This window comes from Salvia splendens, chromosome 7 (assembly GCF_004379255.2).
Source record: "Salvia splendens isolate huo1 chromosome 7, SspV2, whole genome shotgun sequence".
Lineage (NCBI taxonomy): Eukaryota > Viridiplantae > Streptophyta > Magnoliopsida > Lamiales > Lamiaceae > Salvia > Salvia splendens.
The window spans coordinates 25,342,258-25,354,517 of NC_056038.1; the positions used below are offsets into that span (position 1 = coordinate 25,342,258).

The 12,260-nt window shown below is 38.8% G+C and overlaps 1 protein-coding gene across 1 annotated transcript; it reads right to left on the reverse strand.

The window, feature by feature from the left end:
* Positions 1 to 8,369: 8,369 nt before the first annotated feature.
* Positions 8,370 to 10,534, reverse strand: LOC121811116 (auxin-binding protein T85-like). Its single transcript, XM_042211911.1, has 5 exons — positions 10,421 to 10,534; positions 10,236 to 10,342; positions 9,793 to 9,996; positions 9,145 to 9,212; positions 8,370 to 8,689 (listed from the first exon to the last, which is right to left on the reverse strand). Exons 1-5 carry the CDS (start codon positions 10,500 to 10,502, stop codon positions 8,581 to 8,583), a joined length of 570 nt encoding a protein of 189 aa, XP_042067845.1. The 5' UTR covers positions 10,503 to 10,534; the 3' UTR covers positions 8,370 to 8,580.
* Between the last annotated feature and the right edge of the window lie 1,726 nt (positions 10,535 to 12,260).

The window sequence follows — 12,260 nt, forward strand, 5'->3', positions numbered from 1 at the left end:
TTGGCGAGTATGAGAGCATCACATGGACGATGATAGGTTTGGTATACTGAAAAGCATGTTTTGAGCACGAATAGAATCTTGCTTGTATACGTAAAACTCTACAATCCACTTTTAACTCGATTCAGAATTATTCGAGCAGTTTGCACGAATAGAATCGGTGATGATTTGAAACCTAATCGAGACTCAACGATGAAGAGAGCTAGCTACGGATTTTGAGTAAGAGTATTGAGCGAGAGAAATTTGTGAGTGTTATTCAATCAATCTCAGAATGGATTACAAAAGTCGCTTATGTGGAATGCAGAAGAGTAAAGTTACATTCTTAACAACACTAACTTCCAACGGCTAACTAAACTGACGGCTCAGATTGCATCTATCTACTAATCACAATCGGACGATGCCTAAAACACTTGAGCATGAGATAAGCTCATTGTTGATTCCTCCGTATAAAACTCACTCAAATAGCATTGATCATTGAGCTATCACAAGTCTAACAAACTCCACCTTGATTGCTCAAACATCAATATTCTCCAGCTTGCACAGATTTACTAAGTTCATGCACAGCTGGAACTTTTCCTTCGGCAAAGGTTTTGTAAGCATGTCCGCAGGATTCTTCGAAGTATGCACCTTAAAAACCTTGACCTTCTCATTCTCTATTTCTTCCCTGATGAAGTGCAAGCGAACGTCTATATGTTTGCTCTTCTCATGGTATATTTGATGCTTAGCCAAGCTCAAAGCACTTTGGTTATCACAGCCAATGCTGACTGCCTCTTGCACCAGACCAAGATCTCCCAGCATACCTTTGAGCCAAAAGCTCTCTTTCACAGCAGCGGTGAGTGAGATGTACTCCGCCTCTGTGGTAGATAAAGCCACCGCACTCTGAAGGTTTGACTTCCAGCTTACAGCAGAGCCATACATTGTGAAGACATAGCCTGACTGAGATTTTCTGGTGTCTATGCTACTAGCAAAATCTGAGTCACAGAACCCCATCAATATATCTCCATTGTAATCATCATTACCTTTGAACAGAATCCCATAATCAGTTGCACCCTTAAGGTATCTTAGCAGCCACTTTAAAGCTGCCCAATGTTCCTTTCCATGATCTGACATAAACCGAGATGTCACACTAATAACTTGTGAGATATCAGGTCTAGTACTTATCATAGCATACATTATGCTACCAACAATGTTAGCATAAGGGATCTTCTGCATTTCCTTAGCCTCACCTTCAGTTTGTGATTTTTGAGCAGCAGATAGCTTGAAATGAATAGCCATTGGAGTTGAGACTTCTCTTATATTCTCCACCTTAAATCTTTTCAGCATTCTGGAGATGTAATCATTCTGTGTTAGCCACAGCTTCCTCATCTTTCTATCTCTCAGAATATTCATACCAAGAATCCTTCTTGTTGCTCCTAAATCTTTCATCTTAAAGGCTTATCTCAAATCATCCTTCACTTCCTGCACATCACTCATCCTTTCCCCGGCCACTAACATATCATCAACATACAACAATAGATAGGCTACATGGACCCCTTTCTTCTTTCTGATGTATACACAACCATCATATTTAGATCTGACAAAGCCATTCTTCAGCACATAAGCATCAAAGGTTTTGTGTCACTGCCTACTTGTCTGCTTCAAACCATAAATTCTCTTTTTAAGCAGACAAACATTGCTCTCTTCCCCTGGCTTCACAAATCCTTCTGGTTGTGACATGAATATAGTTTCTTCCAGATTTCCATGAAGGAATGCAGTCTTGACATCAAGCTGCTCAAGCTCCCAATCTCTCTTAGCCACAAGGGCTAGCAACATTCTGATGGAAGCATGCTTTACTACAGGTGAGAAGACTTCAGTGAAATCAATACCTTCTTCCTGTGTAAATCCTCTAGCCACTAATCTGGCATTGAATCTTATCTTATCAAAAGCCTCAGATGATGAAGATTCAATCTTCTTCTTGAAGATCCACTTACAGCTTACTACCTTTCTGCCATCAGGTTTCTCAACAAGCACCTAAGTCCCATTTTTCAATAGAGACTCGATTTCTTCTATCATGGCTTTCATCCAACTTTCCCATTCCTTGTTGTTCATGGCATCTCTATATGTAGTTGGCTCTGAATACTACACCTTCTCAGCTAGAATAACATCTTTGAGTCAGCAAACTTAGCAAACACTTTGGAGACTTTTTTTGATCTGTCTCTTGCAAGCATCCAGTTTTTCAAATCCTCTGGACTGCTTTGAGGTGGTCTTTCAGATTCAGTTGTATCAGCTCCAATATCTGAGCCATCTGACTCCACCTCAGATTCAATAGCACTTTCTAGTTGTTCATCCACTGCAACTTGTTGAGCTTTCAGAAAAGGCACCTCAGATTCAGTGAATACAACATCTCTACTCACCACAATTTTGTGATTTCTTGGTTCAATGCATCATAGCCTATATCCTTTCACACCTGACTGATACCCTAACATTACACATCTCAATGCACTGGGATCAAGCTTTCCCTGCTTTAGGCGAGCAAATGCCTTGCAGCCAAAAAATCCTCAGACGGTTGTACTCAGAATTCCTTCCATACCGTCTCATGTCAAGGGTGTCCCCATTTATGCTAAATGAAGAACACATATTCAACAATTTTACTGCGGTAGAAGCTGCTTCAACCCATAACTTCTTTTCTAATCCAGAGGCCAACAACATACATCTGCTCCTTTCAAGAATTGTTCTATTGGCCCTTTCTGCCACCCCATTTTGCTGTGGGTTTAGAGGCACGGTTCTATGCCTCTTGATTCCTCTATCCTTACAATAGTTATCAAACTCTTTGGACAGAAATTCCAACCCATTGTCTGTTCTAAGGCATTTAAGCTTAACATTTTTCTCTCTTTCTACCTCAACACACCAGTGAGTAAAGCATTTAAAAGCCTCTTATTTCTCCTTTAAGATGTAAATCCAACACTTCCTAGAGAAATCATCTATAATACTCATGCAGTACCTTCATCCCCCAACAGAGTTCACAGAAGATGGCCCCCAAAGATCACTATGTGCATAGTCTAAAGGTGAAGTAGATGTATGCTTATCTGTTGGATAAGGCAGCTTCTTGGATTTTCCCAGAATACATTCATCACATGGAGTGTTGTTCTTATCATCAGCTCCTTGAATATTTCTTTATCAGCTCCTTTATGCCCCCCCTCTATAGGGTGCCATAGCCTTTTATGCCATAAGCTCACAGTTTCTGATTTTACAATGTGAACCTCCTCTTGTACAATCTTCTGGACAGTGGCAATCAAATAGTATAAGCTCCCTCTTCTTTCAGCAGTCATGACCACTTTCTTATTCTTCATCACAGTCATGCTCCCATTTGCAGAGGAGAATGTGCAGCCTTTTCTTTCCAGAGATCCAAGAGATATTAAGTTTCTCTTGACCTCTGGAATATATCTCTCATCATGTAATTTCTTGATGGACCCATCCTGCATCTTCAATCCCACAGATCCAATCCCCTTAACATAACAGACCACATTATTTCCCAAAACCACAGTGCCTATGCATTCTTGAATCTCCTCAAACCAGCTCAGATTTGGACTCATATGAAAACTACAACCGGAGTCCATTATCCATGAGCCTCCATCCTTAACCTCCATTATGTTGAGTGCATCTGGAGAATCTTTTTCCTCAACACAATCAGTGGAGCTGGCAGTCTTTTCCACCCCAATTTGCTTGTTTTCTCTTCCAAGCATAACAATCTTTCTTTAGATGTCCTGGTTTTTTACACCAGTGACATGACCGAGTTTCCTTTTGATCATTTGATGAAGACTTTGAGGTTTCTGAATCTTTCTTGACAAACTTCTTCCCCTTAAACCTTTTGACACTAAGGCTTTCTGGTACAGGATCTTGCCCCTTCTCATTTGATTTGTGCAGATCTTTTGCCCTCAAGGCAGATTGCACTTCAAGTAGCGTGATAGTCTTTTCACGCACATACATGATCGCATCACGAAGCGGATCATACGCCTTTGGCAGAGCATTGAGAAGCAAGATCGTCTTGTCTTCATCTCCAATTGAGACATCAATGTTTTCAAGATCATCCACCGCTTTGTTGAAGTCCTCCAATTGCTCAAGAACACTCTTCTCTTCCAAGAAACGATAGGAGTAGAGGCGCTGCTTCATATAAAGCCTATTAGCGAGCGACTTCGTCATGTAAAGATCTTCTAACTTCGCAAGAACACCAGACGCGGTGGTCTCCTTCGACACTTCTCGGAGCACCTTATCGCCCAGACTCAGAACAACAGCGCTATGGCCTTCGCCTCAATTTCAGCCTTTTTCGCGGCTGCTTTTTCATCAAGATCGACCTTCGGTTTATCCTTGCTTTCAGCTTCCAGTGCCGACGAAAGCCCCTACTGAATCAACAACGCCTTCATCTTCACACGCTAGAGGCTGAAGTCGTTCTTGCCCGTAAACTTTTCAGCTTCAAACCTAGAAGTCATCTCTGATTCTTCGCGAAAACAAATTTAAAATTCCTAACCAAGATTCAATCGATTCCCACCGGATGGCGCCAATTGTGATGATTTGAAACCTAATCGCGACTCAATGATAAAGAGAGCTAGCTACGGATTTTGAGTAAGAGCATTGAGCAAGAGAAATTTGTGAGTGTTATTCAATCAATCTCAGAATGAATTACAAAAGCCGCTTATGTGGAATGCAGAAGAGTAAAGTTACATTCTTAACAACATTAACTAACTTCCAACGGCTAACTAATCTGACGGCTCAGATTGCATATATCTACTAATCACAATCGGACGGTGCCTGAAACACTTGATCATGAGATAAGCTCATTGTTGATTCCTCCATATAAAACTCACTCAAATAGCATTGATCATTGAGCTATCACAAGTCTAACAGAATCAATATATTATTAAATTGTGTTTGTTTGTGCATTTATAAGATGTTGATTAAACATTTAACTGTATAAGAAGCAAACAAAGTCTAAGTCTTTTGCTTAGTAGACTGGTTGTGGGCGACGTCCACTTTAAGGTAACCCAGTCGGTTCTATTCAATGCTTTGTAAAAGAAAAAGAATAATTTCACAACACAGATAGGCTTAGACTACCTATCGTGAAAGGTTGCAATGTCAGTCCGATTATTTCTAAGCCTTACTGAAATAAGATGACGTTGGTGTGGTATAGCACTGAATGGATCTAACAGCAAGACATATCTTTATGCTATCTACTGAAAGACTAGGTCTTGATAAAATACTATTTCTTAATCTGCATACGTTAGCATTGAGCATACGGTATTGATTATGCACTACTTTGACTTATCAAATGGTGCGGGTTTTTTCGCAACCCAATAATCCTGGTATATTGGGTAGTGGTGATTAATATCTAGCGGTGCTAGGATTGCTAGTGCTGGAGGTGAGTCTCGTTTGATAATGCCTCAAGAGGAGCTCGAATAGGGTTTTATTATTCGGAAAACTGGACAGTTGGAATTTAATTATTTCATGAATAATAAATAAGTGTTTCTTGCTGAGTCCACTCTTGGAATAAATAAGATGTTGATTAATTAAGTCCATAACATACATTAATTAATCAATGGACATTTATATTTTAAGCGTGGGAAATAAACAATAAACATAATGGAAACCTGGATTACTTGTAATTTCATATTTGGATGGGCAATGCAATATTACTTTTGTAGTGGTTGCTCGTAATATTCCAATATAAGCTTATATTAAATTGTGGGTTCAATTTAATTAGTAAAAAGCTAATTGGGTGAGGCCTTATCCAAAACCTTCCATAGACCCCTGACAGGGCCCAATACGAACTTAATATAAATAGGAGAATAAATGAGACAGAAAATACACAATTTTATTTTATGAAATTTTCGTCTCTCCCTAAGAAAGTACGAGACGGAATATTTCAGCTCTCCTCCTCCGTGAGGAATTCTGTCTTCTTTATTCGAGTCCTAGTATTTTGATAAGATCAACCCACACTGATTTCGAGATACAGTTTGGGAACCAGTTAGAAGATCCGTGGTCTAGTATTGAAGATCATCGTGGAGAAGGCGCGAGCAATCGATGATTCTTTGGAGAATCAAATCGGTAACTCTAAACCGTAGAATTCATGTTTTAGGATTTATATTCTTCAAAAGCATGAATAATTTGCGTTCTAGCATGCAATTATCTGTTCAACATGTGAATTGATTAATCCCATAATCGGTCAAATATATTCTTATTTGATTTATTTGTTTTAAACAAGTCTTCCGCTGTGCAAGGGGCTCCAAACCCTACCAGACGAGTGGTGTATGATCTAGTTAACCACTCGTCCGGGTACAACACATTTAAGTGAGATTTTACAAGTTCTTTTTGCACTTGTCATTTGGATTCGAGCTCCAACTATAAATACTCTTTTGTAGTATGTCTTTCTTTTATACAGTTTTAGATCAAATTCAAAACTTTTTCTCTGAAGGAAGAACATATATATCCAATTTTATATGGAGTAGGGGTCAAAAGTGTTCCTAAACATATGACGATTTTACGATTTTGGTCCTTAACATTACGTTTTGGGGTAACATGTAGATTTTTTTATTAGGGTTGTCTCGATTATTGTATGTCTCCTCGATTTTATATTGATTAGGGTTTCACTTTTTGGGAAAACATGTGGATTTGTTGTTTGCTATGGTCGCAAGCATGAGTAATTGACTGGGGTTTTCCATATTATTTAGTGTTTCTAGATAGTGTTAGCAAGCATGAGTAATTGACTGGGGTTTTCTAGATTATTTAGTGTTTCTAGATTGTGTTGTGTGTTGTGACATGTGGGGTTTATTCTTTTTTGTTTTCTGGGCGTGTGTTCTCCGATTTTTGGGTTTATAATTCATTATGGACAGGTTAGTATGGTATGTAATGTACGTGTATGGATGGTTGTTGTCTTCATTTACGAATGATTGTCGCCATTTAATTCCAAATGTATTCACAACTATTTATAAAACAAGCCAATTGACAATGAAACACAACAATCACAACCATCTCTAATTGTTCCCTTTGAAAATGTATAACTCCAACAATCTTTCGAAAGCGGACGTTGAGAAGATCCTGGAAAAATTTAGAAAACAGGGCGACGTCGACCGACGTTCTAGTAAACAATTGGAAACCAAATTGCAATCCACAACAATAATGAAGACAGAAGTTCGAGGGGAGAAAGAGAAGGTCAATCATCAACTCCAAATCGAGATCGATCAATTGGAGCAGATTTGTAAAGTATCTATGCAGTAATAGGTTCATTTTTTTGTAAATTTGTAGAACTTCTTATTGCTTTACTGCATTCCCATTGTTCATCATTTCAAAGAAAGCATTTCAGATTCATATAAAAACTAAGTTCTTATTTCAAGAACACTTCGATTCCATCGTTCACCATTGATTCCCATTGGTCACCATTTCAAAGACAGCATTCCCATTGTTCTTATTATTGCCAAAATCCATACATTTCAAAGAAAGCATTCCCATCGATTCCAGTCCATGCCAAAATCCATACATTACTTGAACTTCAACATACAAACAAACATTACGATAACAAAGAAACAAAATCCGTACATCACAACACTACTTAATTTATGTATGGCCAGATTATTCTCATCAATCGATGCCAAAATCAAGCCTAAAGTATCCCCTTCCGTCTCGGCTAGCGTCGGCAATGAAGCTACACCGTCATCTTCATCAATTGGCTCGATTGGTTCGCACCACTTGAAAAAAGTGTACTCTTTTCGCTCACAAACAATGTAGATCTTCCCCCTTTTAGGTTTGCCATGACTTTTGACATTTCGGAGTGAAGCAAGTTTCTTGCAGTTGCAAACTTGCAAGACTCGTACCGGAATCGGAGGTCACGTCACCCACCACTCTCGTCGGACCCTCTGTTGTAGGTCGAACGCTCCATACCTAACGAACTTGAGTCACTGCAATACCTAGGGTTCTTCAATGCATCGGTGAAAGAGGAAGAAGGAAGAAGATGAATTTGGGCATTTTGTGAGAAACACGTTTTTGGAAGAGATAGATAGATGAATCTTATATTTACTTTATTTTGTTTTGAATATTAATTTTTATTTTTGAAAAAATTAAAAAATTAATCCAAATGCTTAAATGGGTCAAAATCAGGTAAACACCTTACTATTACACGGCGTCGTCCATGTTGAACTAATTCCGGCCCATTTTGAAATGTGTGGAATGTAATAATTTAAAACATAATGTCGGGAACTAAAATTATAAAATCGTCTTATGATCACTATTTGCCCTTACTCTTCCATATACATTATTTGATGTTTTTACTTTTTATCTCAATATAGAAAATTTGTAGTAACAGAGAAACTACGACTGAGTTTCCCATTTCCTGTACAAGAATTTTATTTTTGCATTAAAATGGCTATATATCTTGAAACAAAGCCACATCAACAAGAATTGGAATATAACAGTAGCATCTGTAAGCTCTATAAACATATGCAAGTATCTATCTGTAATCAGCGTGTGATACAACAGAAGACCGAAATATACAGTGTGCGTAGCTTCAAATAGGCAAAACTTCAAGACTTTCAAGAAATAAAATCTCACAACCGAAGATCAAAGCTCATCTTTTGTTGAAGATGTTTGATAACAAGCTTCATCCCAGTAGTAGGGGAACTTTAACCTCGTAGCTGTGTGTGGCATATTCCAATCATCGTATATGAACCTAAAACCAAAATTTATAAACCGTCAAAACACAAACTACAAGGAGCAGCAGATTTACATCTCATCATAACCACATTATAAGAGTATTATGAGCGTCAAGGGATCCCGCAGCTTGTCTGATATTGCCTCGTAAGAAATATCTCAACGAGCAGTCGAGCACATAGATGCCCAACAAGAGTCGGGGAAAGATCACTTCTGTGCAGATGCCTAACTTTAGAAACAAAGCAGCTACCTTTAAAAGGGCTCTGCCCAATACATCAAAATGGATTATTTCTTGATGATAGTGTAACCAGAGATTAATACTCCGATGCATGAAGTATATCTTCATAAAGTAACAGTATGAACGACAATTGAACATACTTGATGGACTGATGGTGTTCTAGAAGTCCAAAAATCTAATGCAGCGAGTAGTGAGTCCTATCTATTGGCGATGAGACAGAGTACGTTGTAACTTACACTTTAACAGGCGGTCTAGATATAACAACCAGAAGTTGCAAATCCTCGTGTTCATCTGTGTTCCACACCTGCATATATAATCACAGTCGGAGAAAATGAGAAGGAATTTTATTCAAAGTGGGCAATGGCCAATCAGCATTATTAAAGTCAGATATTGAAGAGCTATTGAGATTTAAATCAATTTTTCAGTGGACATGAGAAAGCAACAGAACAACATCCAGTAAAGTCAAGACCCCAAATGCATATTTTTATCGTAAGTTAAATAATCTTGTACATGAAAGACAGCTTCCAACTCCAAACACATAATATTTATCTTCTCAGCATCAACTCATCACCCCTGACTAGCTAATCAAACCAGCACTGATATTTTTATCAAGAATTGCACATATCTTCTATTCTTCTATATTCCCCACTATGATTCGAGTTAAATTACAAAATCCACTATGAAAAATTGCAAGTAACAACAAGCTCATTGATTCGCTGATTATTGCCGATATGCTATCAGAACCCTGTCCAGATACCAACAACAACAGTATGCACAACTCCAAAAACACACCCTGCTGCTTTAGCATAACACGTGTAACAACCATCACCTAAATCCATGAGGGCGATATTCATGACAACAGAAAACCAAACAAGCCAATATACCTGATGAGCATCATTCACAGGGACAAAAAATGTACTATTCTTGAAAATCGGAAATTCCTGAGGACTGCCTGGATAATTTTTGTGTGAATTTGAGGCAAGATAGAGTGTGCCACTCCCTTTCAGAACAACAAAGATTTCCTCACATGAATGCCGATGAATGGGTGTACGAGCACCCGGAGCAAATGTCTGAAGCCAAACCTCAATCTGCCAAAGGCATCATTCAAACAAAGCACACCTATTTCAAATGTGAAAATTTAAATAACTAGAAACTGAAGAATCCTCATTCAAACAAAGCACTGAGATCATCATACTATAAAACTCAAATAAGATGGGAATTAGAAAAACCCTAGTTCAATCATAGCAGTAAGACCATAATTACTCAATAGAATATAAAATTGCGGAAACACAAAAGCGTAAAAACGAATTAATTGAGCTATAATTACCTCCTTAAAACCGTGCAATGCAGAACCCGCAATGGTGATGTGAGATAAACCCTGCCTACCATAGTTATCCAGAGGAATTTCACTTATATTTCGGACTATCGGAAATCCTGCAATTCAACGATATGATTTATAAGTTGTTGATTAAGTTGATGCACGCAATCTGTGTGACGAAATGAAGCGCTTACCATTGACTGCACAGGAAGAACCTTGGACAGTGGTAGAGAAGTGAAGTGCGATGAAGAAAGGAATCCAAAGAAAAGCCATCATCTTCTTCGGCTTAATTTTAAAGAAAACAAGGAATTTATAATTATTGTTTAATACTACTCACTTCATCTCATTTCTTAAATAGTATATAAATTATTTTCTTTTCATTTGTCACTTAATATATGTACTACCAACTTTTAACTTGTAGACTGCAGTAGTACTAAATTTCACACAATAATTTTTTTGACAAATAAAAATTTGTGTATTTTGTTACAACACTATAAAAGCATCCACAATGGCAGCGAGCGGACCGACTAGCCGATCTTCGGCGCTCACCGGTTCGCTCGCCGAATGATTGTAACCGGCGAGCGCCATTTCGGCGAAAAAATCGGTGAGCGCATGCCGATTCGCGAGCGCTGAGCGATGCGCTCGCCGCCACTGCAGGCTCCGGACCGGCGAGCGATTTTTTTTTTTCGAAACACTATATATACGCGCTTTGCACGTCATTTTCATTCGCACCAGCCCGGGTTTTAAATAATGTAATTTTTTTTAAAATTAATGTATTTTTTTAATGTACTTTGTTTTAAATTAATGTATTTTTTTAATGTACTTTTTTAATTTAAATAATATTATTGAATTTTCCCGTATCTATGTCGTAAATTTAATTCCGTAATTTGTGTGATTTTTTATATAATTAGGAGTGATGTGGCTAGGCTATTGCTGGGTTATTTGTTTGTCCTGATGATGTGACAGGAGGATTTTTAGTGCTGATGATGTGACAGGAGGAGTTTGTGGCCGGGCGAAAGCCATTGTGGATGCTCTAAATATAAACAACGTCGTTTAGAGGAAAGGACAATTAGATGACGTAGACATCAAATTCCACATTTATTTGCAACGATGTGATACATGACGTGATGGTTGAGCGAATTTTTGATGGTGATGAATGCTGGAAAATACAGATCACGACACAGAGATTTACGTGGTTCGATTTACTGAGGTAAATCTACGTCCACGGGAAGAAAAGAGGGCAGAGTTGTATTGCTTGATCTGTTTTCTACAGCTTACAATACAGACTTGCTATTTGATATTTGATCTCTAGAGAACTTCTTTAGAACTTAACCCTTTTCCATCTGATCTAAGTTCTATTTATACATTGAACTAAGATCGTGGCTTGCATCACCACTAATGATGGTTGTGGATGTCGTGGAGGTCATGGAGATCCTGCATGGGTCCACTATCTTGCATGAGATCCTGCATGAGTCCACTATCTCTGTACTTGGTCCACTATCCTGCATGAGTTGACTATCTTCCAGTTCGGTCGAATACTGAGACCGAACTGCTGAACTATTGCCGAGCAGCTTTAGCCGATCTGAGAGTAGAGCTTGACTGGTCGGCTTTTACCGAGCTGTAGGCTGGGGCCGAACTTTTTGGTAATGCCGAACTGATACTCTTGGCTTTGGGCCGATGGGCCGTCACTGCTGTTGGGCTTGTTTAGTCCGTACCCCATCACTACCCCCCCCGAAAGACGAAGTGAATCACTTCGGCGAAGCGAGTCACTTCGGCATTCTGGATAAAGGTACGGGGGAGGCTGACGTCAGGGGACGTGCCTTGCGCGTGACTGCATTAAATGCGACAGTAAAATCCGGCCGTTGAATCCTGAAAAGGTGGGATTCGAAACGGTGCGATGATTTTGAAATCTTCTCCGAATCTGATAAATACGCCCTTTCTTCATCCTTTGAATACTCTTGCTATTGCTTCTTCTGCACTCTGTCTCTTTTGCGTAAAAATTTCCTTCCGCTTTCAAGAATTTCTTCAGAATTT